Raw genomic sequence first — 26757 nt, 5'->3', positions numbered from 1 at the left:
CATGCAGATACAGCACTGGCATCTACTTTACAAAAGAGATGGGCTCCCGAAAGTTGGCTGGAGAGGACAGTTCATCAAAGGGATCATCCCCCCAACTCCTCCAGCTTGCTGTGAGGTCAGAAGTGCCTCCTCTAGTCTCAGGCCACTTTTCTCCTGTGCTGACAGTGTTTGTGAGTGTGCACCTTGCTTTGCAATGAGCTGAGCAATCCTTGGAGTTTCTCACTCTCGCCCTATCTGAAGTGCTGACAGCCAGAGGCCAGGAGCCTGCACCTCTGGAGAGGGGTCCCAGGGTGCCCTGGAAGATGCACGTCTTCCAAGAACACAGGCTGGTGTGGGTCCCCAATGGCTGGTGAAGATGCCTGGCCCTGGGAAGGCCTCTAGAGCAGGAAGCACAGGAAGCGGGATTTTTATCTCATGTGGAGGCGACGCAGTATGCAGCCAAGGACCACATAGGACACGCTGGTGCCCAGCTCCAGCCTCCAAGTGAGCGATGGAAGCGGGACCCGGGACTGGCAGGCTGATGCCTCGGCCGACGCTGGCCCATCAGTGGGGCGCAGTGGGGGAGGGGGGGGCAGGCGGGGTTCTTGGAGGAACGAATCCACAACCTCAGTCAAAACACAGGGCCTCCTTGAGAGCTGACTTCACTGCGGATCCCTCCCAATGCTGTCCCCAGGCGCAGACCAGCTGCCAAGCACGGATGAGGCTGGAGGGCCCGCCCTTTTCCTCGTGGGAATCTCGACCGCCACGTGCACACTGCAACCTCAAGGGGAAGGGGAGGTTCCCAGCGGGGCGGTGGGAATGGCCCCTACCGGGCCATGCAGGCGGCCACCGTGGGACACAGCCGCCTCTCAAGGCTCCAGCCCCGCTGGGATCTATCTTTTGTGGGGCAGGCAGGCACCGATCTCAGGGACCTGCCACCACGGCCCCCTCACGCTTCTGTCATCACTGGCCTTTCCTGTGACTCGTTCATTCTCGGACACAGACACGCTGCCCGGAGTGGACTGAGGTCCATGGGTCCCCGTCTGCTTAAGATAAAAATAGAGCTGGTAAAGCTGATGCAGAGGCTGCTTCTGTGAGGCTGTGTGTATTTTTGTCGAGAAAAAAAAAATCTGTTTCTGAAAACTGACTTGTAGGAAACCGCCCCTTAAGTTTCTGCGGAAGCGTCTCCCTTCCTTTCTCAGCCACACTGTCTGGTTCTCTACACAAACGGGGAGGAGGAAGGTCCCAGACCGGGGAGACGGAGCCCATGAGCTCTGGAACAAGAGTCCCCAAGGGAGTGTTCTGAAATACCACCCGCTGGCAGAGCCCGGGTTGTGCTGGGAGGCCGCAGGACTGGAAAGAAAGCACTGTCGGCAGAGGAACAAGAAGTGGGGCAGGAGGACAGCACTGTCCTAACTTGCGGTTGGCAGGAAACTTTGCTCCCGGAGCAACATCAGAATCTAGCTCATAGCAGCTAGGAAAGTCCCTAAATCTCTCCCTGCAGCAACTGGTAACAAACCTGCTTCAGAGAGGAGGATGTAAGCCAGCCTCCAAGAGGGGCCAGCCTCCTGTCACAGGCCTGCAGGGCCGCTCCAGCTGCCTGGGCTCTGTCTGGGAAACTCTGGGAGCTGCGCTGGGCTCCCTGGGAAGGAGGTAGTACTGCAAAATGGCTGGGAGCACATGTCTAGACCCCTGTGGGCCACTTCCAGTTTACAACTGGCCTGTTGTCATTAGACAACTCCAGTTTCAACTTCAAAGTCATCGGTCAATCAGGATTCTCCACCTCCTCACGGGGTTGTTGTAAAGACTAAACAAGACCACACAGCAGAAAGCGTTTAGTCCTGAGTCTGCCACCCTCTGTATAGGACACATCATCAGCGCTTCCAGAAGCCCTGGGGCTCCAATTGATGTGTCTTCCATCACCCACTCCTCCCCTCCCTCATGGTGGGAGCAGTCAGCATCCCACCACAGAGGCTGCAGCAGCATCAGCCAGGACCAGCCTGAGGCATGAAGCTGTAGGAACAGGAGGCCTGAGTACCAGTTCCAGAGTGCTCATGAGCATCCCTGTGTGGGCTGGGTGCCCGTGCTCCCTTCCAACCCTTGGGACCTCAGCTTACACAACAGGGTAAAGTCAGATTAGAGTAGCACGTTTCAAACTATGGATCAGCTTGATTTAGTGAATTATAAGCAGCATTTAAAAAAAATTTTTTTTAAAAAGAAGGTATCCAGAATTTTCAGAATGAGAATTCATTTATGGAACTTTTGCTTGAGATGCAGATTCATGCATGAGTGCGAGCGCTGACTCATGATGTAAAGTGTGTTTCTTGCTGTGGATCATGACCCATAAAGTCTGAAAACCATCAGCACAGGATAGGAGAAAGAAAAGGGGAAGGGGAGTGGGAGGAAGCGGGAATATGACAAGGGCTCCCAGTGGACTACGCTGGTGTGACTTTAAGACAGCACTTCCTAGAAAGGTGGGACGGGGGCGGGGTGGGGGGAGCTGGGAGGAAGGTTCAAGAGGGAGGTGCACGTGTGCGTGCTCTCTGTGACCCTGTAGCCTGCCAGGCTCCCCGTCCATGGAATTCTCCAGGCAAGAATACTGGAGTGGGTTGCCATTTCCTTCTCCAGAAGATCTTCCCGACCCAGGGACTGAACCCACATCTCCCATAATGGCAACTGGATTCTTCACCACTGAGCCACCAGGGAAGCGGCACAAGAGGGAGGGGATATGTGTGTATAAACAGCTGATGATCCTGTTGTACGGCAGAAACTAACACTATTAACAACTAAACAACAACAACAACAACAAAAAACCCAGAGCACTTGATTCTGGGAAGGAAACCCTGGCACTTCCTGCCCCCGCCTGGCCCTGGCCCCCACGAACACTCTCTAAAGATGAACGTGCATTTTGAGGCAAGGCACTCCTCTCAGAACAGGACATGCCCAGCTCAGGCCCATGGTAACTCGCTGTTACTCAGAAACGGTAACATCAGAAGTTTGCTGGCCCCTTATCCTGAAGTGACACTTGGGCATGTGCAAGTCCCTTTTTTTCTCACAGAAGTTCCTAAGGAACAGATTGGGGAGGGGGAGGAGGATGGGGAGGGGGTGGTCCTCAGTGCTACAGATCCAGGGAGGCTCGGGAGCCTGAGGCGGGGAGGGGGGGGAATGAGCATCTCTGTGGTCCAGACCGCAGGGATGGTCTGAGGGCGCCCCCATGTGGCCAGACGTGACACCTGCAGCCACGTGTCCACTCCCCCAGTTTACTCCCATCAGAAGCCTCAAAGCTAAACAACGATGATTTTCAGAAAGGGAAAAGACTTCCCTATCTGGGCATTGTGCTCTGATCGGCCCAGGTGAGTCTTCTGGGCATAAATATTGATATCCTGTCTGGATGGGGTCTTTGGAGGCTGGGGGAAACCAAATGTTAATAGGTACCTTTATGCGCAGAGCCCCTGGCCAGCACCCACCTCACGCGCACACATCTCCAAAGCAAGAATTCCTGTAAATTCTTGAAGAAGTGTAAACAGCCTTGAAGAAAGTGTAAACAATAAAAAGTTGAAAGACACATTGCATGATGCTCCTTCTTGCCCAGGAAAGCCCTTGGTGTGACCTTGACACTTTGTATCTGCCTGATCTGATACAAACTCTGCCTATAAGATGGGGAAGCTGTTCCACAGAAAACCCTGCTTTATCCTTTATCCGTGGGCTGTGCGGAAAGCTGAAATTAAGTGTGTTTTGAGAAGTTTCACTTTTTTATAAAACAATTTTGTAGATGCCCCCCACCACTTGGGGGTTTCAGAGAAACAGCTGTTATTGGCTCAGGGCTTCTCAGGAGCACCCGTTCACTCTAAATGAGAAGCTCAACCGGGACCGCCCCCCAAGTCTTCAGCGATGTGTTAGTGGTGAGGTGAGCAGTGGCAGGAGGGGCTGGCACACAAGAGGCCGATGCCTCCACGAGGTAGTGTGAGAGGTTGGGCAGCAGTCGCCCCTTCTTGGTGCTGACAACCAGCAAAGGCCCTGGGACGGCGGTGGACAGCCACTGCTGAAGTGGGCCGCAGCCGCCCTGCCAGGAAGGCCTGGGTCCAGCTGGGTGAGGGTCGGAGCGCCTGGATGGTCTGGGTGCCCTGATGTCACATCTCACTCCCCCCAGGTAAGATGTTACCATAAGAGAAAGATTTAACTTGATCTTTTCAGGTAAAACAAGAGGGGACACTGAGAGTGGAAACACTCATTGGGGAAGTCCCCTGAGACACAAAGGATCCTCTTCAATGCAGATCCCAGGAATGGCCTGACCAACTCTGTCCAGTGTGTTTCAGTGTTTCACGCAGAGCTATCTGGCTGCGGTGGCAGGTCCACGCTATTGGCGCCTGCCCGCCCCACAAAAGACAGGCTCCAGCAGGGCTGAGGCTGGAGACAGGGGCACGTGCCTGGGGCAGGGGTCCTCCCTGACGGAGCTGGGGAACCGGCGCCTCCTGCCATTGGTAAAGTCCACCTACTGAGAAAAGGAGCTCCACGGCACAGTCGCAAGATTCCTGGATCCGTTTCCACATCTTAGCGTTTGTTGCTAGGGTGTCTGAGGGACAGCAAAGCAGCAGAGCGGGTGGGAAGACCTCCCTGGAGAGGTCTAGGAAGACAGGACCTGAGATGCAGAGCAGGTGGAGGTGGCCCTGGAGGGGACTGGATAGCAGGCTGAGCTGGAGGCTGGAGAAGAAAAGGATGGCAGGTCCTAGCAGGTGCTCGTGGCTCAAGGTGGGCACCTGGGCTCCACCATTCACGCTCTGCTTTTCTGCTGGAGGCGGTCCAAGGTGCCTGGCCCACACGTACCTCCTGGTTAACCACTCCCTGATTGCACTCCTGCTCCAGCAGGGAGCTTTCAGACAGTCCTGTTTGCCCTGGTGGATGCCCACATGTAACTGCTGCAGGCCTTTATTTAAGGTGGATGTTCCTCCCCTGACTTGGATCTGTAGATTTTCAAGAGCAGAGCTGCCGTCTCTTCCTTGTTCCATGGGGGCCCACCACCACCAGATGGGGACTGCCGCAGGGTTGGGACAGGGTCTTGTCCTTCCCCACTGGAGGCCTGACCCTGAGGTGTCAGATTCCAGAGAGGATGGCACGTGTGGGTGGGGGGGCAGGACTGAGAGGGTAGAGAGAGGGTGAATGAAGGGGAGGATGGGGGTGAGCAAAGGGCAAAGTTCCATCACCCCAGAAATGCGTCATAATCCATGTACCACACCAGCTGGCCAGAATCTGGCAGGACGCCTGAGATGGGCCACTTCTTGGGCTCGTGGCCCACGCGGCTGACCAGCATAGCGATCTCACGCTTCATCCTGCCCATGACCAGCACAGCCACCTTCCGGGCGCGGTTGATGAGGGGCAGGCTGAGGCTCATGCGCCGGTGCGGGCTGGAGGGGCTCGTGGTCAGCACCACCAGTTGCTCGCCATCCAGGCCGGCGGGCGACTGTGGGAAGAGGGAGGCCGTGTGTCCGTCGGTGCCCATGCCCAGCAGCACCAGGTCGAAGCTGCTGTTGGTCACGAGGGCAGAGATCTCCTCGGCATAGGCCTGGGTGCCCTGGTCCTCCTCGGCGCAGAGACGCTGACGCCGGTGCACGGGCATGGGGTGGACGTTGTAGTGGGGGACCCGCACGTGCTGCAGCAGGTGTGTCTGCAGGCCCTGGAAGTTGGACTCGGGGTCCCAGAGCGGCACGCAGCGCTCATCCACCAGCCACAGGTGCGTGTGGGCCCACGGGAAGCTGTAGTGCCCTGTGGCCAGCTGCTGGAACAGGGCCACCGGGCTCGAGCCGCCCGAGAGTGCCAGGTGGAACTCGCCAAAGCGCCGCACAGCCCGCACGGCGGCAGCCTCGATGTCTCCCGCCAGCCTGGCGATCAGCTCCTCGGGCCAGGCCGAGATCAGCGGGCTCTCTCGGTACTTGGCCCTGAGGACCTGGAAGTCGCTGGGCAGCGGAGCGGAGTCTGGCCCTGGCACCAGCTGCTCCGGCCGCGGCTGGGAGAAGGACAGGTGGCCGCCGCTGAACGCGAAGTCCAACAGCTGTCCGTTCTCTGCTCCTCCTGGGTACAGGCGCGGGACCTCGTGGGCCAGGCTGTCCAGCAAGGGCGTCCAGAAGACCCAGGAGGCCAGCAGGTTCTCCGTGGTGATGAAGGAGTCCTTCCGGCAGTGGAAGATGTGAGAGATGAGCAGGGAGTAGGCATCCTGCTCCCGCACGGGGCTGTAGGCGTAGTAATCGGAGAGTGGGAGGCCGAAGAGGCGCAGCCCGGGCCGGCCCTCCACTTCCTTCCAGCTGGCAGAGGGCAGGGCCGGCCGGAAGAGATTCCTGCTGACCAGCACGGCAGGGCTGCCCAGCTCGCCGTGGCCGATGTAGAAGATGATCTGTCGGGGCAGGCAGCGGCTCTGGGCAGCAACCCAGTGCTTCTCGCTCTGGACACAGAATGCCTGGTTCTTGAACAAGATCCGCACGTAGCTCACTCTCTCATCCAAGACTTTGCCCGACATCAGGATGAACGGGACGCCCTCCCAGCGGAGGTTGTCTATGTGAATGAGGATGCCTGGGGCAGGCGACAGGGGGACAGTGGAGGTGATGCTCAGGCACAGGACCCGGGACCTCCCGGCCTGCTCACCTTCCCCTCTTTCCTTCCTGCTGGCCAGCCTCCTTTTCTCTGATTCCTCCTCTGGGAACCTCTGGCTTTGCTAGCCTCATCCCCACCTCTCACCTCTTCCATTATCTTCTCTTCCCAGTGGCTGCTCAAAAAGCAGCCTCATGGGCCACCTCGGACACCCACCGCCCTTGAGGGGCCTCTCAGCACCATCGTCCCCAAACAAAGGGGAGCTGGGCTGAGGAGCTCCAATTGGGAGATTCTGTGAGAAGTCTCACGGGGCAGGGGTCGGGGTGCAAGGTGGCCCTGATGCTGAATGGGGATGGGGGGAGGTGTTCCTATGGAGAGGTGCTTCCTTCCTGTCTGTAGAGTGCTGAGGATGTGCTGAGGCCATCAGATATGGTAGGGGGGTGGTGGTGGCAGGGGAAGGAGAAGGGGAGCCAGGGGTCTCAGCCACAGGCCTGCAGAGAACCGCAGTACAGCTGAAGCGGCCTGCAGGGGCCCATGGCGGTGAGAGTCGGATGCAGAGTGCCCTCCAGACTGAGCTGCAAGCCTGGTTTTCCCACGGCCTATCTCTGCGTGACCTCGGGCAAGTTTCTAGCAACTACACCGAGCCTCACAGCCCCTCACCTTTAAGTGAGGCTGACGACACCTGCCTGATGTGTTTGCACGGGAGGATTAAATGAGATGATGTGCATACAGTGCTGGGCACGCGGTTGGCGCCTGACCAGAGTTGCTGCTCTGGTCCTGGGGTTTGTGATGTCAGTGTTAGGGAGCCGGCCACCCCCAGAAAGCTCTGAGCCTGTGCAAGTGCCCAGAGGACGGCCCCGGTGGGCACCTGCCTGCCTGGCATGCTGCGTGCCCACCAGGGGTGCCCCTGGCCTGCAGCCTCTCCGGGGGCTGGATAAGCTCCTCAAGGGCAGAGCCAGGTCTGAGCCCAGCTGGGCAAGCCCTGGAAACATCCGTTGACTGAACAGAGATCATCACTGAGGTGTCTGTCCCTCTGTCCAGAGGGAGCCAGCAGGTGACCTGCTGCATTAGGCTGGCAGAAGGGCAGGGAGGCAGGGGCATCTCTCACTCACCTCTAAGCACCTTGGGAAAATCCCACTTCCAGCCCCTCCCGACCCACCCTGAGGGGTCTGTGTTGGGAGGACTGCTCCCGCCCGGGGGTGGGGGCGGCCCAGCAGCCCGTGCCCGGCCCTGGGGGCCCACCTGCGAAGGTCGGCGTCAGGCTGTGGAAGCTGTCTGGCTTCTGCAGCTCCCCGCGCACCTGCCCACTGTAGGCCTGGTACTGGCCCAGCACGGCACTGTGCCTCTGCAGGCCCCGCAGCGCCGCGAAGGCCTGGAGCTTGTGCTGCAGCACGGCCTCCGGGCTGCTGAGGTTGACGGGCAGCTCCATGGCCACCAGCATGAGGACCTCTGTCAGGTGGTTCTGCAGGACGTCGCGGATGACGCCGTACTCCTCGTAGAAGCTGGTGCGGCCTGGCGGGGGGTGGGGAGGAGTCATAAGGACCGGGCACATGGCTGGCCTGTGCCCACAGCCACACTCCCTAGTCTGGAGTGCCAGAGCAGAACTGGGCAGGAAGGGGGCGGGCGGCCCTGAGCCAACGAGACCCGCCCCACCAGAGGGTGTCAGACCCCGTGGGCCTCTCCAGGCAGAGGCCTGGGAAGGCCCTGGTTCCGGAAAGCTAGGCACCGCGGTGAGGGCCTGGGCAGCTTGCTGGTGCGTGACCCTGGGTGAGTCACCTGACTTCCAAGTGTCTGCTCCGCATCCTGCCTTCAAAGGGCACTCACTGTCACCCCCTACCAAGCCCACATAAGTGCCGGGTCCTTGCCCTCGGCTTATAGTCGAGCGGAGGGAGGAAAAGCCAATAAAGACATTATAGACAGAGTTCATGGCAGAGGGTAACAGGGAGTCTGCTCTGAGACCTGCAGGAGCAGCCCTGGACGAGCTTGGCTGCCAGGCGCCAGGAGAAGGGGAGCAGGAGGGTGGGGCTGGGAGGGCGGGGCTTGCAGGATGAGGGGCGGAGGCTGATTTGTTCCCACGCTCAGGGAAAGCAGTGCAGGAGCTGAAGTAGGAGATGGCAAGACCTTCCATCCATTCACGCCCCCGCCTGCTGTGGGCAGGGCGACTACAGCAGACCACGTGGTGGCCCAGAGGTGGGGACGGGGGGTGATGCTGTGACCTGGACTAAAGGGATGGGGTAAAGCAGCTGGAGAGGGTGGACGGCGCTTCTTGAGTGAGAACTGGCTGGACCTACTGACCCATGAGGCACTAGAGGTAGAGAACCCACCTGCCAATGCAGGAGACGTAGAGATGGGGGTTCCATCCTGGGTCGGGAAGGTCCCCTGGAGAAGGACATAGCTACCCACTCCAGTATTCTTGCCTGGAGAATCCCATGGACAGAGGAGCCTGGTGGGCTATGACCCATGGGGTCACAAAGAGCTGGACATGACTGAAGCAACTTAGCATGTAAGCTGACCCATGCAGGCGAGCACCAGTGAAAAGGAGGAGCCAAAGCCAGCTTCAAGGACTCGGGGCAGTGGGGGGGGGACTGGCTCCTGGGAAGGTAACTGCTCAGGCCTTAGCAGAAGACGGGCATGGTGACACTTCCTGAGATGAGGGGACTGGGTAGAGGAAGGGGTTGATGGAGGGGAAACCAGCTGTATTTAAGCCTAAAACACACAGGTGGAAATGGCAGGTGGCCAGTGGATGGGGTTGCCGAGAAGATAAAAGAAGGTGATACATAGAAAGAACATGACCACAGAGCTTGGCAGTGACAACAATGCTCACTGTGCCTGGCACAGCGTGGAGACGCCAGGCACCCCTCCTGTTATACCCACAGGGTCTGGCGTGGCGGGTCCACGACCGTCCCCGTCTACACAAGAGGAAGAAGTCAGAGGCCCAGGGCTGGGATGAGCAGTCAGGAGCTGGTTAACCACACACGACACACTTCCTCCTCCAGGACTCAGAACCAACTCTGACTACCAGTGACTCAAATACATACGAGCCAGTGGTCTTAAGGCTTAGGGTTCAAACGCCACAACACCTCACATGGCATGGCTCACATTCTGCTGATTTGCTGAGACTCGGGCCAATTCACAGCCTTACGTACAGAAAAAGGAGACATCACCACCGGAAGAGCAGCTGTTTATCGAAGGTTTGTGTGCATCACCTGTAACGTGGGATCAGCTCTGTTACCCAGCAGCTCCTGCTCATCTTTCAGGTCTTGGCTTCCAGGAGATTCTACCAAACTCTCGGCCTGCCCTCCTGGAGGGCCCTATCTTCGGCTGTTTCCCCTGACTAACTTGGTGCTGCCTGTTATTCGCTCTTCCTGCCACCCTGATGCTCCATCAGGTGAGGACTGCATCTGCCTGCTCCCTGCAGCATCTCAAGCACCAGATACAGCGCCGCAGTCACTCCGCAGAACACTGTGTGGCCGGGAAGCTAAACACACACACCACCAGGGATCCACCTCGGAGGTTCCATGTTCAGAGAAATAAAGCTGATGATGTAATATAAATATATAAACTGCTTTGAAAATATAATATGACCAGGATAAACAGAATTTCAAATCAATGAAAAATACAAGGGGAAATAAGAAATTCCATAGACAGGTTTTATGGATTACGAAAGGTTGGGGGAAAAAAAAAGTTAGAAGACAGATCCATGCAGATTATCCTGAATGCAGGTTGAAGAGACAGAAAGACTCAACACTCTCTCTCTTTCTCACACACACACACACACACACACACAGCGTGTTGACTCTTCAAAATTAAATAGCACGTTTTTAGGCAACTGGATCCACACAGAAACGATAAAGAAACAAGGGGAAAGTCCACCTAAAACCTGGACTGCAGAGAAGAGGAACTGGGATAGGACTGGGGGAGGGACCCAAGGTTTGCAAGTTCACAGGTATCTGTTACATCATAGTTCTGCATGTTACCTAGATTGTGTGTGTGTGTGTGCGTGTGCCTGCTCAGTCATGTCTGACTCTTTGTGATTCCATGGACTGTAGCCCGCCAGGCTCCTCTGTCCGTGGGATTCTCCGGGGCAAGAATACTGGAGTGGGTTGCCATGCCCTCCTCCAGGGGATCTTCCTGACCCAGGGATCGAACCTGGGTCTCTTGCATCTCCTGTGTTGGCAGGTGGATTCTTCACCACTAGCGCCACCTGGGATTGTGTAATCATTCTTTTTTTTATCTTATCAATACTTAATTCAAACCAACAGAAAGAAATGGCCCCTGATTCAGACCTGCCTGGCCCACCTGCCCTGGCCAGGCTTGGGCCAGCTGGACAGCGAGCAGGGGCCGCCTGGCCTGAGCTCAGTCCTACAGGCCAGGCGTGGCAGTGGCGCCCGTGTCACGGGGCAGGAAGTGAGACCCACAGTCGGCTCCTGGGAAGGTGTCTGGTCCTCGAGAGTGGGGCTTGAGGTTGCGGCTCTGGTCAAGGAGGCAGATCCCGGGACACACAGGACACCCAGCCCGGCTGCTGCAGCCAAACTATCCTAAATGCCCCCGGTTGGGAAACCAAGGCTCAGGCTCCCGGCCCCACGGTGGTCTGGTCTCCAAAGTACTCACAATATCACTGAGAAGACATCAAGAAAAAGATAACAGATAACAGCAATAACGGCAGATGTATATATCAGTCCATTTACCCCTCACAGTAGCAACATGTACAGAGGTCCTGCTATTACCCTCATTTTAAAATGTAAAGAGGAACTTCCCTGGTGGTCCAGTGGCTAAGACTCTACACTCCAATGCATGGGGCCCAGGTTTGATCCCTGGTTGGGGAACTAGATCCCGAATGCCACAACTAAGAGTTCATATGCTGCAACTAAAGATCCTGCCACAATGAAGGCCTGGCACAGCCAAATAAATAAAATATATATTTCAATATATTAAAAATAAATACAATGTAAGGAAATTGAGGTTCAGAGAAGTCAAGCAACTTGCCCAAGATCACACAGCTGGTAATGGGGTAAAAATGAAATTGGAACCTCGGCAGCTGGCCCCAGGGGCTTCCCTGGCGGTTCAGTGATAAAGAATCCACCTGCAAGGCTGGAGATGCAGGAGACACAAGTTCAATCCCTGGATCAGGAAGATCCCCTGGAGAAGGAAATGGCAACCCACTGCAATATTCTTGCCTGGGAGGTCCCATGGACACAGAAGCCTGGTGGGCTACATCCATGGAGTCGCAAAGAGTTGGAAACAACTCAGGACTAAAGAACAACAAAGCAGGTCCCAGAGCCTGCCGTTCTCACCACCTGCCTGGCTCCACTGTGATTCCCACGCAAACAGCCGCAGGCAGAACAGGGCGCCTGGGTGGGGCTGAGCAGCACAGGCCCTGGTGGCTTTCAGAAGTGGAGGCTGGTGGCTGAAGCAGGAAACCAAGCTGGGCTTTTTGGTGGCGGGGGTCGACGCAAGGGGCCAGGGGCTCAGCACCTCATGGGCCAGGAAAGGTGTGAGGAGGACAAGGCAGGGCCGTGTCCCTCGGCTGCAGTCAGGCGGGGAGTGCCTCACAGGTATGTGGGCCCACAGTGACCGAATCTTGTCATTTATACAGAGAACACGAAAAACTGGATCATTAAGTACAATCTCATGTGTACAAATAATTCAGATTTTTTAAATTGCTGTGTGTCTCAAAGAACTGTATGTAGGGGGCCGACTTTGCCCCTGGGCTATGTCCTGGTTGGGGTGACAAGCGTAAGCCAGAGGGCAGAGCCCCGACACACAGGTCAGACGATGGATGGGGGTGAGCCTGGCTAGTCTGGCAGAAGTGGCCAGTCTGTGATTCGCAAGAGCAGAGATCGAGAACAGATGGGAAGGGCTTTGGAAAGGAGACTGAGGGGCTTGAGGAGCTATTAAAAGTCCTTGACCTCACCAGTTAAGCAGAGTTACTGCACGATCCAGCAGCTCCAAACCACCCAAGAGAAAAGAAAACATATGTCCACACAAAAACTTGTACACGAATGTTCACAGCGGCCTTATTCACGACAGCCAAAACGGAGAAAGAACTCAAATGTCCACCAACTGATAAGTGGATAAATAAAATGTGGTGAATCCATCCACACAGCAGAATGTTATCTGGCAATAAAAAATAAATGAAGTGGGTAGCACTGAAACATATACATCACCCTATGTAAAAAAGACAGCCAGTGGGAATTTGCCGTACAACCACTAAGAGGGAGTTCAACCTGGTGCTCTGTGATGACCTAGGGGGGTGGCGTGGGGTGGGAGAGGGAGGGGACATATGTACACTTGTGACGATTCATGTTCATCTGTGGCAGAAATGAACACAATATTGTAAAGCAATTATCCTCCCATTAAAAATAATTAATTAAAAAAAAAAGAAATGAAGCACTGACACAGGCTATACAGTGTGGATGAACCTTGAGAACATTACGCTCAGTGAGAGAAGCCAGACCCAGAAAGTCACATCCTATTTACATGAAATGTCTAGGCAAATCCATAGAGACGGGGAGTAAGTTTATGGCTGCCAGGACTAGGAGGATGAGGGGTGTAATCAGAGGGTGGCAGCTAATCAGAGGGGCGGGGGGGAATACAGAGCTTCTTTTGATGAAAATGTTCTACAACTGATTGTAGTGATGGATGCACAGCTCTATGAATATGCCAAAGCCCACTGAATTCTACACTTAAATAAGTGAATTACATGATGGGGGCTCAGCAGGAGAGAATCCACCTGCCAGTGCAAGGCACTTGGGTTCGATCCGTGAGTTGGGAAGATCCCCTGGAGATGGAAACGGCTACTTGCTCCAGTATTCTTGCCTGGAGAATCCCATGGACAGAGGAGCCAGGCAGACCACCATCCATGGAGTCGCAAGGAATCAGACACAACTCAGAGGCTGAACAACAACAAATGATATGTGAATTATCTCTCAATAAAACTCTTTTTTTATTAGAGTAGGGAGGTGGAACCCTGAGAGAGGTGCTGTGAGAAGATTAAGCCATCTACGATTTGCAAAATAAACAGAGAGGGGACAGGTGGGAATGGAATCAATGGACAGCTTTGGCTGCAACTGAAGGAAGTAACAAGGGCCAGAGCAAACAGTGAAGCATAAAGACACTGAATGGATGAGGGAAAACTGCAAGGTGCCTGGCTGGATCCATGAAAGGCCGTGCAGGATTATGGTCTGCAGTCTCTGCAACCAGGCTGCATGGGTTCCAGGACCCGCTGTGCCTTCTTTTAGCTCTGTGACCCCAGGCAAGTGATTCTACGTCACATATAAAAGAGGACTGGCCGCAGTGCCTGCTCTGCAGGGCTGCTGTGAACATCAATGAGCTAACAAGTGCATGGGGTGTGGAGCAATACCTGGCATGCAGGAAGCACTGATACACACTGGCTAGCATTTTTATTATCACAGGGGCTGCAAGAGAAGGCCTGTCAGAGACAACTGACAACTCAGAGAACAGCCACTATTTGAAAATAAAGAAGTTGGAGGGCTTTCCTGGTGGCCCAGTGGTTAGGAATTCGCCTTGCAACGCAGGGGACACAGGTTTGATCCCTGGTCCAGGAAGATCCCACATGCCGCGGAGCAACTAAGTCCGTGTGCCACAACTACTGAGTCTGCTCTCTGTAGCCCACGAGTTGCAACTACAGAGCCAATGCCCTGAAACTACCAAAGCCTGCTCGCTCTTAGAGCATTCTCTGCAAAAAGAGAAGCCACTGCAATGAGAAGCCTACACAGTGCAATGAAGAACAGGCACTGCTCGCTGCAACTAGTGAAAGCCCTCACACAGCAATGAAGACCCACCACAGCCAAAAAAAAAATTAGAAAAGGCAGACAGTATTTCATGAGAACAATACAGTGATGGTTTAAGTTCTAAATCGGCTGGGTCTGACACAGTGATATACATCCAGTGAAAATATCAGTACCTCAGAGGTAACTGGAGGTTATATATATATAAGACTAGGGCTTGGAAAGACAATGCTGGAGATGGACTAAATTCCATCAAATCAAAAATGAGACAGAAACTAAGATCTGGCTTGAAGGAGTTCACATTTTAGCTTCCCAGGTGGCTCAGTGGTAAGGAATCCGCCTGCCAATGCCGGAGACAAGAGTTCTATCCCTGAGTCAAGTGATCCCCTGGAGAAGGAAATGGCAACCCACTCCAGTATTCTTGCCTGGGAAATCCCATGGACAGAGAGGAACCTGGCAGGTTACAACCCATGAGGTCACAAAGAGTCGGACACAACTAAGTGACTGAAACAACAACAAGATGGAAACAGGCTGCCAATTCAATTCTATCACCCCATCCACAGTAGACCCAACTTCAGAGAGGCTCGAATATGTAAAAAATGTGTATCCTGGCATCAATGAATTCGAGTAGATTTAGGAGTGCAAAGAGGACAGTTAAAGCTTTGAGAGCAGCTGAATTTTTGATTGAGAGAACACAGCAGAGTCTTAAAGAGCCCTGTTATCTGCTTACTAGTCATTAGTTCAGCAAATCCCTAAGTGGCCCTTTTCCTATTTTTATCCTCTCTCACTCCTGGAGAGGAGGCATTCCTAGGTTTACTACCTGCTGTGTAAAAGAGAGCTTCCTTCATTCCTTAATTTCAAGCTTGGGGGTGGGAGGGGAAGTGAGCCTGTGTTCAGCACAGCCCATATATTTGTCGACTTGGATCCTTTCCTGCGGAGCTGTCTTTCCAGTTAAAGTGGAGTGATCAAGCCCATGGCTGGCACCTCATCGGGGAAAGGCAGGGCGGTGAAGCCCAGGTCGGGGCTGGTCCTCTTGACAGCACCCAACAAGGTGATTTTTTTCTGGTTACTACCAGTTATTGTGGACTGCCTTTTCCTGAAAGTGACACATATGACTCCCAGTATCTTTCCTAGGCTGAAAATTGAGAGGCAAAATCCCATCGGTATGTGAACAAGGAGGACTTCCCTGGTGGTATGGTGGATAGGAATCCACCTGCCAATGCAGGGGACTTGGGTTCAATCCCTGGTCGAGGAACTAAGATCCCACATGCCAAGGAACGACTAAGCCCGAGAGCCACCACTACTAAGCTTCCGTGTCCGAGAGCTTGTGCTCTGCAACAAGAGAAGCCACCGCAACAAGAAGTCCACTCACTGCAACCAAGAGCAGTCCCTGCTCACCCTAGAGAAAGCCAGAGCACGGCAATAAAGACCCACCACAACCAAAAACATTAATTTTTAAAAATACGTGAACAAGGATAGAATAAAGCATGTGTGTGCGTCCCTAGCTTCAGTTGTGTCTGACTCTTTGTGACCCTATGGACTATAGCCCGCCAGGCTCCTCTGTCCCTGGGATTTTCCAGGCAAGAATACTGGAGTGGGTTGCCGTGCCCTCCTCCAAGGGGTCCTCCCAACCCAGGGGTCAAACCCCCATCCCTTAAATCTCCTGCATTGGCAGGCGGGTCCTTTACCACTAGCACCACCAACCAGTTTCATGGAAGACAATTTTTCCATGGACCTGGGGTGGGGGAAGACAGTTTCGGAATGATTAAAAGTGCACTACATTTATTGTGCATTTTATTTCTATTACTATGACATCAGCTCCACCTCAGACCATCAGGCAGTAGATCCCAGAGGCCAGGGACCCCTGGAACAAAGCACAGCCAGCTTAGGCCACTGGAGAAAAGACCAGCTTGGCTCCTGAATTGTTCACACACAGAGCTCATCGAGTCCCTGGCTGCAGGCACGGGGGACCATCACTCTCCTCCTTAGTCATGCTCCCCTTCACAACCTCCCGGGCAGCACCCCATGCAAGGTACTCTGAGAAGAGCAGCTGCAAACCCACCAAGCCAGCGGGAACAGGGAAGATGGGGGCCCGATGTGGACAGAGCTGTAGGAATGTCACCAGTGACGGATGCAGCTGTTGCAAATTTTCTGATAAACAGTCCAGTAAGATGTAAAAACAGCCATAAGGTCGTGTTGACCCATCTGGTCTAGTCATTCCACTTCAGAAGTACACTTAAAGAAAAAATACTTTTTAGAATGCTCATAAGTGTTCTATAATTAGATAATGGTTGCATGACTGTGTGAATATATTAAAAACTACTGAATGGTACACTTTAAAAAAGGGTAAATTTTACGGTATGTGAATCATACCTTAATTTTTTTTAAAAGCTAGCAAAGTACTATTTAAAATAGCAAAAAGTGGAAATAACTGAGATGCCTAATAATAGAACAATTCATATTCTGTGATATAAACAGGACTGAACAGAAACACAGAGCGACTGAAAGGGATACATTATGCAGGCTGTCAATACATGGAAATTTAAGTACATATATAAGTGACAGAGAGAGAAAATATTAGGTGAATGACATAAGAGAGAACTGGAGATCAATTACCGTCTTTATATAACCCAACACAAGTCACCTACAAGTCACCTGGTGCCCAGAGAGTCAGAGACGCTGCTGCTTCCCCTCCCAGCCCACCTGGAAGGAGAATGGCAGTCTCCATTTGTAGAGCATTTTCATGCGCATTATCTGACTTAATCCTTAAAACAATCCCAAGGGACAGGTAACGGGGATGGCCATCACTATGCAGAGGCTTCCAAAGATGCAGCCTTCAGATCTTAGACCAGAAGTCCCTCCCGGCTGCCTCCCCTGGGTGGGAGATTTGGACTTTCCCAGCAAAGCAAAAACAAAATGAAAAGCTGGCTGCGGTCTCTACCAATGGGTTCTGGGACCGCTAAGAATAAAAACGGGGAGAGGGCCGAGGAGAGAGCGAACCGACGGGCTGGAGGCCCAGCAGCGGCTCTGGGCTCACCTTGCAGACACCGGGAGGGGCGCCGGCCCTGCTGAGCAAGCCGCCAGCACCCCCCTCCACCGCCCCCCAGACACCAGGCCAGGAGACAGGACAGCTGCCGTGTACCTGGAGATGCTGGCTGCCTTGGTACCTCAGCAAGGGGTACAGAACAGTCACTCCAAGCCTCAGGGTGACCAATGTCAGATCGGGGACCCCCAAAGCAGGGACAGCCACACGGTCCTTAGGAAAGCTCCCTCCTTTCTCTTGCCAAAAAAAAAAAAATGGAGAGCCTTCCAGCCCGAGGAGAACCGGGGTGGCAGAGAGATAACCGGGGCACGTCTGGCAGGAAGGCCAACTGCCGAGGACTTGGACAGACTGAAGCTGTGGGCGCAGTGATTAGGAGCCTGGGTTCTGGGGTGCCACAGACCTGGGACCCCCTCCCTGCACTTCTAGGTGGGGGGACGGCAGCCCCGTGAGGACAGCAGCCCCCCTTTCAGCAGAGCCCAACCCTGTGGCTGTGATGAGGGCGGGTGGGGGTCACCTCCACACACGGGCTAGCGGCCCCAACAATGTCACTCCCTGGATGGCCCAGAGGGCTGCCTTGGGAGACCCCTGGAGCTGGGGGTTGGCCAGGGCTTCTGTGACTCTCAGGACGGGACTTCCAAGAGGGGTGGCCCAGACAAGGATGAGAGGGAGCTGGGGCTGCAGGAGGACCGCTCCCCTCCCCCGACCTCCTTTATTCCCCGCTCCTGCCTCTGCAGCAGCCTCAACTGCAGCGAACTCCTCTGGGCCAGAGGCTGCGGCAGGAGAGGAGAAAAAGCCTCTCACAGCAGGGAGGGAGGCAGGGAGGGAGGGAGCCAGGGGACGGGTGGGGGTGGGGCAGGGTGGAGGAGACATCCAAACCCCCGTGCTGCTCAGACGCCCCCACTCAGGGTCTGTCTGGGACCAAGCCTGGCCCGTAGCCCCCTCCCTTCCAGCACTTAGGCCACAGTCTAGGAGCGGGGTCCCTTGGGGGCCTCCTGGCACAGGAGTGAGTGAGGGGGGCGGGGGAGGGGAGAAGGCCCCCACACTCTGTCCTTCTGCTTCACGGTCAGACCACGGGGCTGGGACTCCTGCCTGGACGCGTGCTGGCCGCCCTCGGCCTCTGCAGCACCGTGCCGGCTGAGCTCACAGGACAGCAAGATGCTGAGACCTCAGGCAGGGCGGGCAGTCTCCTCCTGCAGCTTCCTACCCCCACCCCCAGGGGGAGGCACAGCCATGACCCTGGTCTGCTGGACACAGGGTTACTGGCCGTGGTGGGGTGACCGCAGGATCCCCAGCTCCTGGCCTGAGCTTGAGTCCAGCAGGGCCCTGAAGCAGATCGGGAGGGGAGAGAGAGGATCAGTGCCGGGGACGCACAAGGCCCCTCCCTTGGGATGCAGAGAACACTTGTTCTTCTGGGTCCCCTAGTCCCCGGGGAAAGAGACAAGACAGAAGGAGAGGGAGGGAGAAGGAGAAACAGAGGCACAAGGAAGAGAACCCCCAGTTCTGGCTGTTCCCAAGGACCCAGGTCCATAGCCCCTCGCTGAAGGGATGAGCACAGAGGCAGGAAGTCATCCCACCCTACACCATCAGGCCTGTGTACACACCTGCCCAGGGAGATGCGGCACCCAGGACAGCTGCCGTGCCGCTGGCCACCTTTGACAAGGAGAGTGGTCTGAACCAGCCCTGCCCTGGCTGTGAGCCCCGCACATCTGGTGGGTCCCCAAGACCTGCCCTGCTTTGGGCCCAGTGAAGCAGCATGTACTCTGGAGCTGGCAAAAATAAGACCCACTGCTCGGAACCCACACCCCAAAGGCAACCGGGCTGACGCTCTGGTCCCACATAGCAGCCCTGAAGGCAGAGCCACAGGCCGCCCTCCCCTCTAACCCTCAGCCATCATACTAGCAGTCAAACCCAAGATTCTCCCTGCCATGGGCTTTCCACGACTAACAGATCTGCTCAGACCTTGGCCTACCTTTCTGTCTTCCTTTCTGCTTTCCTTCCTCCGACATTCAAAGGTACCTTTGCAAGGAAGGGCCTTTGCCTAGCTCCTAGCTTCATATGGATTCTACAAATGACATCAAATATCAAGAAGAATGGTTCCAACACTTTGGCCACCTCATGTGAAGAGCTGATTCATAGGAAAAGACCCTGATACTGGGAAAGATTGAAGGCAGGTGGAGAAGGGGACGACAGAGGATGAGATGGTTGGATGGCATCACCGACTCAATGGACATGAGTTTGAACTAACTCCGGCAGACAGTGAAGGATAGGGAAGCCTGGCGTGCTGCATTCCATAGGGTCCAAAAGAGCTGATTGGGACTTAGTGACTGAACAACAACAACCAAGAACAATGGGGCAGGGTGGAAGAAATAAGAAGCAACACCACCAATTGGTGACTCCAGACATCACAGGGTAGGACTGGGGAAGGAGCTGCCAGAAATGGGGGAGGAGAGGAGACCCAGTGTCACATCCAGGCAGAGAGGGGATGGCCCCCACCCGCCCCCAGCCAGGCGCCTGGCACCAGATCTGTAGGTCATCTGTAGGTCATGTCTCTGCGGATGAAGCCAGGGCATGGCCCAGCCCTCAGTCCTGCCAGGACAGGAGGCACACACAGGCCCCAGGCGGAAACCCACAGCCTGAGCCCCTGCTGAGGACAGGAGAGGAAATCTGGAAGGTGTGAGGAGAGCCACCAAGGCTCACTGCAGTGGGGAGAGCACCCTTTTCTCACACAGGTTCCAGACAGAGAAGCCCAGTTCCTCTTTAGGATGGCAGGGCCCTTGCAGGCCGGCTCCTGTCTGGTACCCTAGCCCACTGTTCCTCCCACCTGGCCCTGACAGCACCACTTGCATCATTCATTCTGGAGTCTGTCCCAATATACATCTCCAGGTGAACCCATGAGGCATCAGGGGACAGCAGGCAGCTGGGTTCCCATCCCTGAAACCCCCACACACACCCACCCAGAGCTTCCAGCCCTAAACACACTTCAAAGGGGAAAGGGGAGAAAGCTGACGGGAGGAATGGAGCGGAGAAGAGACACAGACCTCCTGGGCCCCTTCTGGGCCCAAGGGGTCTGGGGCCCACCTTTCTGCCCAGGCCCACACCAAAGGGTGGGACAGCAGCCTAGGGCTGCAGCACGAAGTTGGGGGATGAGCTGGCTGCCATGGTGCAGAGCCTGGGGCTGGAGCCAGACTGCCTGGACGGGGACCCAGCTACACCATATCCGGCCGTGACCTTGGGCTCATCACCAAACTTCATCCGAAGGTGGAGGCTAATAATAGCGCCCTTCCCATTTGGCTATTGGGGCCTCAGGACACGGTAGGAACTAGCTTTTATCATTGGGGTAAATGAACCGAAGCTCTGAACACATACAGCCAATGCTCACGAGATGTGATGGAGTCACAGAAAGCCAGGGCTCAAGGGGCCTCAGCTGCTGTGGTTGACACAAGTCGGTGGCCACACAGATGAGGGACAGGACGCAGTGAGGTCACTCAGGGGAAGAGATGGGCCTGACATGCAGGTGTCCTGACTCCTAGGTCAATACTGCTGATTCCTGCAGTGTTTGGTCAGCACTTCCCAGGTGCGTGCCAGGTGCCAGCAAGGAGGTGGCCGGAAGCCTCCAGTCCAGTGGGACAGACAGACAGACGGGGGAATGAGATGAGGCCAAGGAGGGACAGGGAAGGGAGGCGTGTTCGCTTGGAGTGTGCAGCAGGAGTGGACCTTGTTGGGACAGTCAGCAGGGCCTCCCTGACAATGCAACCACTGAGCTGAGAATGAATGAACCGGAAGGAAGGGAGGTAAAGAGAAGAGAGGAGATGAAAGCAGAGGGGGCTGCTGCTGTAAGCAGAAGCCTGGGAGCCCTGCGCGCTGATGGTCTCCACCACACTCAACAAGGAAGCCAGCTCACCTCCCAGGGTTTACTGCCAGCCAGCATTCAGTGCCTTGGCCAAGTCTACATAACCCAACTACATGCTCCCTAAGGGCAGCCGTCACCATCTGGGGCTTGCCTGCGGGCACCCTGGGGTAGAGCATGGCCCAGAACTGGGCACACACAGGCCCCGAAAGGAGACTGCACACCAGCGAAATCTTCTAAGCAAGCACTGGAGGAGAAAAATGGCAACACACTCCAGTATTCTTGTCTGGAAAATCTGATGGACAGAGAAGCCTGGCGAGCTACAGTCCATGGGGTCTCAAAAGAGTTGGACACGATTTCGTGACTGAGCATGCACACACACAGCTCTGGCCATGGCGCCCTGGGGGCCAATGCCAAACCACTGATGCAGGGCGGGGACCACTCACGCACCTTGCACGTCCAGTGTCTCTTTCATGACGACCTCCACCCGCTCCACGTGGTGCCGGTTCCAGAGGCCGTCCAGGGCCGCACGGTTCTGGTCTCGGAAAGGCAGGATCTGGGCCACTACCTGCCAGGGAGAAAGACTGCGGAGCTGTGGGTTTCTCTGGGGACCAAGAGGGAATCCTGACCCCACGGAAGGGCCCGCAACCTCTCCATCCCACTCAGAGGAGACACTCTCGGGAGCAAAAGTCCCCGGATGCCAGGCCTTCACAGCCCAGTAAGGACTCAAGAACCTCTCAGTAACCTCCACAGGGTTAGCAGCCTTTTTTAGATTCTCTACCTTCTATTGATGCTTCTGAACTGTGGTGATAGAGAAGACTCTTGAGAGTCCCTTGGACTGCAAGGAGATCCAATTAGTCAATCTTAAAGGAAATCAGTCCTGAATATTCATTGGAAGGACTGATGCTGAAGCTGAAACTCCAATACTTTGGCCACCTGATGGGAAGAACTGACTCATTGGAAAAGACCCTGATGCTGGGAAAGACTGAAGGCAGGAAGAGAAGGGGACGGAAGAGGATGAGATGGTTGGATGGCATCACCGACTTGATGGACATGAGTTTTAGCAAGCTCCGGGAGTTGGTGATGGACAGGGAAGCCTGGCATGCTGCAGTCCATGGGGTCGCAAAGAGTCAGACACGACTGAGCGACTGAACTGAATTGATCTTCTATTACCATCCATTTTTAATAAAAGAAAGGTGTTTTAACACTAAAATTGGAGCAAGAAAAGTTTCAAATTGAATACCATCCAGTATTTTTTTTAATATAATTTTCCCCTAAACAAGTGAAAACCTACCAGGACAGGCACTGGTCTAAGGGCTTATCTTTGGAACACTGTAGCTCCAAAGAGAACTGGATGTAAGGCAATGCCTCCACCCCAGATGACTCCGTGATGACCCCAACGTGGCCCTGGACCCATGGCCTGGTCAGGGCCACAGAACACACGTGCTCATGTGTTTTCTGCTCTGGTTCCAGGAAGAGGTGTCCTGAGGGGCCCTGAGGGTCTGCTCAGATTGAACAGGCCAGCTGACCAGCCTCACCCAGGAGGCCAGCCCCTTGCTTCACCATAGGGCCTGGATGAGAAGCAAGGATTCAAAGAGTCCCTATCCTGTTTTAAGATCTTGTCACCAGGCTTCTGACTCAAAACAGAACCCGGAAAGGAAAAGGTGTTGAGAAAAGGCAGATGGATGCGGAGTAATGTGGTTAATTCTAATTCTCACAGCATGCCCACCCGGAAGCCGGGCCCAGACCCCAGAGTCTCAGGGCCCCCTCGGTACAGCACAGGGCCATGCTGAGGAATCAGAGCCCAGACCCAGGCTGGGAAACAGAAGACAGGATACAAAAATAACAGGACACATGGGCAAGGGCCAAGCAGTCCTGCCGTTTCCACTCACCTCCTGCCCAGAGTCAAGATGACCATGGGAGCCCAGATCTCATGATGCCTTCGGGGCCAATTCCACACTCAGTGGTGCCACCCTGAGGACAGGGTCTTACCTACCCCAGATCCCTCTACCCTGCAGGCTCCGGGCTGCGGCTCACCTGCTTGCCCAGGTAATGGTCCACCCGGTACATCTCCTCTTCCTGGAAAAAGCTCCCCAGTTCTGCGGCCAGCTGTTGGGCAGAGTGGAGGTCATGGCCAAAGGGTTTCTCAAGCACGATGCGCAGCCAGGCACCGGGGCCTGGCCGGCAGCTGCTGTTGATGTTGCGGGCGATGTCCACGTAGGCAAAGGGCGGCACTGAGAGGTAGAAAATTCGGCCAGTCTCCCGGAGGCCTTCGTGCTCGACCTGGGCCTTGATGTCCTTGCTCAGGGCCAGGTAGTCCTCAGGCGTCTTCAGCCGGCGGTACTCACTCAGCTGCTGGAACTGAGCCTTTAGTTCAGCACAGTGACCTGGGGCCATGTCCCCGGGGCAGGACAGGGACTCCAGGACCTTGGCGATGACCTCTTGGCCCTGCTCGGTGCTCGTCAGAGCAGTCCCATGGAAGCGAAAATGGTGGCCCTTCCCCACCTCCTCCAGGTACAGATGGAACAGGCCCTGCCACAGGTACTTTCTGGCCAGGTCCCCGGTGGCTCCCAGCAGGATGATGGAGACCTGTCCGGGGAGATCCTGGGCCTGCAAGCCACTGAGCAGAGCCACGCACACAGCCGCCATGAGCATCTTCCAGACGCCTGGGCGCCTAGGAAAGACAGAGAAGCAACAAGGAAGGATCAGACATGGCTCAGTGGCTGCGATGTTGGGGGGGAGAAATCATCCCTAGGTTATCAAACATTTCCTGCCTGGCAAGGAACAGCCACCTGTTTCGCAGGAAAATGTTTCAGTCGCAGCTTCGCTCTCCCTCCTCACAGCCTGGTTTCTGTGCCAAGCAGCCAGTGGGCCGGGAGCTTGCCCTGTAAGCAGAGATAACGCCACTCACTGGAGGGGGGCTGCTCTGTGCGGGAGCGGCAGCCCCCAGGGAGGCCCCAGCGTGGTCGTGCGCTTGGAGCCATCCACTCTACGATCAACACCAGTCTTGTCCATGAGCACGGGTGGCCGGGGTCATCAGAGCAGCAGGCCATGGTCCTAGATGACAATCTGGAGCTGGGGGGGCATCGTCGCCCCCTCACTTCTCCATCTGCTTTTCCCGTATCTATTGGACCCCAAGCACAAAGTGACCACTAACATTTTTTTTTTTTGGCCACTCGGCATGCAGGATCTTCCCTGACCAGGGACAGAACCCATCCCCCCTGCACTGGGAACACAGAGTCTTAGCCACAGACTGCCAGGGAAGTCCACAAAATGACCACTAATCATTGCTGCAGCACTGTGATCAAAAACATGGATTCTGGAACCAACCGAGTTTGACTCCCAGCTCAACCCTGAACTTGAACAATTATTTAACCTCTCTGTATCTCAGTTTCCTCATCAGAAATGAGGGTATTCATGGTACCTACACCAGAGGGCTGTTAAAAGAAGGAAATGAGTGACTGCTGAGAATGTCTTGGACAATGCCTACCACCTATTAAGCACTAGATAAGTGGCTATCATTATGGGACTAGGATGGGTTAGCATACATTATAGTGTATGTTAATAGCATCAAACCCTGAATGCTGGCATGTGCCAAACACTGAGCTAAATATTTCTGTGCATCAGATTTCCCTGAATCCAGACAAGATCCTTGCAGAGAACCAGCAGAGGGGGGACTTCCCTGGCTAAGACTCTGAGCTACCACTGCAGGAGGCCCAGGTTCAATTCCTGGTCAGGGCACTAGGTCCCAGACGCTGCAACTAAGAAGTCACAAGCTGCAACTAAAGATCCTGCATGCTGCAACAAAGATCAAAGTTCACATGTGCTGCAACTAAGACCCAGCGCAGCCAAATAAAGAAATATTACAGGAAAAAAAGAACGAGTGGAGGAGTACTATCACAGTCCCCCACTTCTAGAGATAGACAAGCTGAGGCTCAGGCAGGTGAAAGTCCTGTGGGGAGAAAGTGGGGGAAGCCAAGCAGGCATCAGGCTCCTTGACTCCAGAGCTGATGGGCAGGAATTACACACTACGGTCTCCCCGAGGTTAGTCTAACTTCTTGGCTGGTTTTCAGTCTAAACTGAAGCAGCTGACATGCAGGAAAGGCAAGGCCCCAGACCTGTCATGACGCAAAGAGGGTTTACCTTCTCTGGCCTTCTGTTCAGACTGAGGCCGTAGGGCTGGATATGTTCAATTCTTACTCCCTGGCTCTCCCATTCTCCAAGTCCCCGCCAAGGCCAGTGCTTTGGAGAAAAGACAGAAGAAATGGGGAGGAACGTGACACGGCTCTCAGACCCAGGTCGGGGCCTGGGGCCCAGCCTGGGGTGTGGGAGGACTGAAGAAGGAACGAGGATGACTGGCTTGGCACTGATTATATGGCAGGTGTTCCCCCCATAAAGGGTTAACACAGTCTTCAACAATGAGGTGCCAATCTAGTTATGCAGATGGGGAAACTGAGGTTTAAAGAGACAGAAGGAATTCTGAAAAGGCCCTGCAGACCTCCCCTTACCCAAACACCATCTGCTGTATTGAGGGACCAGATCTGTCCCCCACTCTGACATCAGGCCCCTCCCCTCACTCTGCCCTTCCCTTCTTTCCCCACCTCTCTTGAGATTCATCTCCAACACGGCCTCAGTTAGTGGTCAAACCAAGATGAGGACCCAGCAACAGTGTCTGCACCAGAATCTATAGGACACCAGACCTTCCCGTCATGGGAGGTCTAACTGAAGGACCAAGGGACCCAACGCACAGCACCCCCAGCCTCCTCTTCCACTGTCCATTATCAGCACTTGTGCCCGAATTCAGACCACGGGGCCATCCAACTTTCCTCTTCTGCTTTCCGATCCCTATCCTTGGGCCGTCAAGCACTTCCTTCTTAACTGGCAAACCGCCCCTGTTTGGAGGGAAGGAAAAGCTGCAAGGTCAGTGCGGGAAAGAGGCAGCAAGAAATCTGAAGCCCAGGGAACAGCCTAGAGAAGGAGGAGCCGCCAGCTGGCAGCTGCATCTTGGAGCTCCTGATCGGACACTGGCAGCCAGAGGTCTGGACAGGCCTATTGAGGCAGGTGAGGGAGCTCGGAGGGCCAGCACTGCTACCCCCACCCCAGGAGATGGCAGAAAACCTGAGCCAACCCCCAGGCCTCCACTTAACCCTGTTCTGACTCTGAAGTCTGCTGCAGTCTTCTCTGCCCAGCCCTCTCCGGGCTCCCAGAGCTCAGGTTAGATGCCCTTATCTCTTGCTTACATCCCCAGCCCCCTTTAAACAAATACACATCAGAAATATCAGTTATTGCAACACGGCCGCTTACTCTGTGATTGCTAAACAACCAGGGAACAACCCTTTCCTAAACGAGTCAGGAAGGGAGCAGTCCTGAGCGTTTGCTTTTCTTATTACCATGTTTTTTAACCTTAACAGTGTTTCTCAAACTTCAATGTGCTTATGAATCTCTTGGAGAATTCTCTCAAAAATGCAGATGCTGGGGCAGAGGGTCTGGGGATGGGGCCTAAGGTGCTGAGAGCTGGCCCAAAGAGCCCACCGAGAGAAGCAGGGTCTGGAACGCTG

General features: G+C 54.9%; 1 protein-coding gene across 5 annotated transcripts in view; it reads right to left on the bottom strand.

Moving 5' to 3' along the window:
• Positions 1 to 3712: 3712 nt before the first annotated feature.
• The window catches only part of H6PD (hexose-6-phosphate dehydrogenase/glucose 1-dehydrogenase), a 35471-nt gene continuing 12426 nt past the window's right edge, over positions 3713 to 26757 (bottom strand). For 2 of the 5 annotated variants that reach the window (XM_043486314.1, XM_043486313.1), the window contains exons 2-5: positions 23237 to 23873; positions 21650 to 21767; positions 7801 to 8070; positions 3713 to 6540 (exon numbers count right to left, since the gene is read on the bottom strand). In XM_043486314.1, the coding sequence (XP_043342249.1) occupies positions 5177 to 6540; positions 7801 to 8070; positions 21650 to 21767; positions 23237 to 23873 (2389 nt within the window). In that variant the 3' untranslated portion in view covers positions 3713 to 5176. Of the gene's footprint in view, positions 6541 to 7800; positions 8071 to 21649; positions 21768 to 23236; positions 23874 to 23991; positions 24085 to 25342; positions 25442 to 26757 lie in introns of all 5 variants that reach the window. The other 3 variants (XM_043486315.1, XM_043486317.1, XM_043486316.1) reach the window with 3 other exon arrangements.

The sequence above is a fragment of the Cervus canadensis genome, chromosome 13, assembly GCF_019320065.1.
Source record: "Cervus canadensis isolate Bull #8, Minnesota chromosome 13, ASM1932006v1, whole genome shotgun sequence".
NCBI lineage: Eukaryota > Metazoa > Chordata > Mammalia > Artiodactyla > Cervidae > Cervus > Cervus canadensis.
This window is presented reverse-complemented; position numbering and strand designations above follow the sequence as displayed.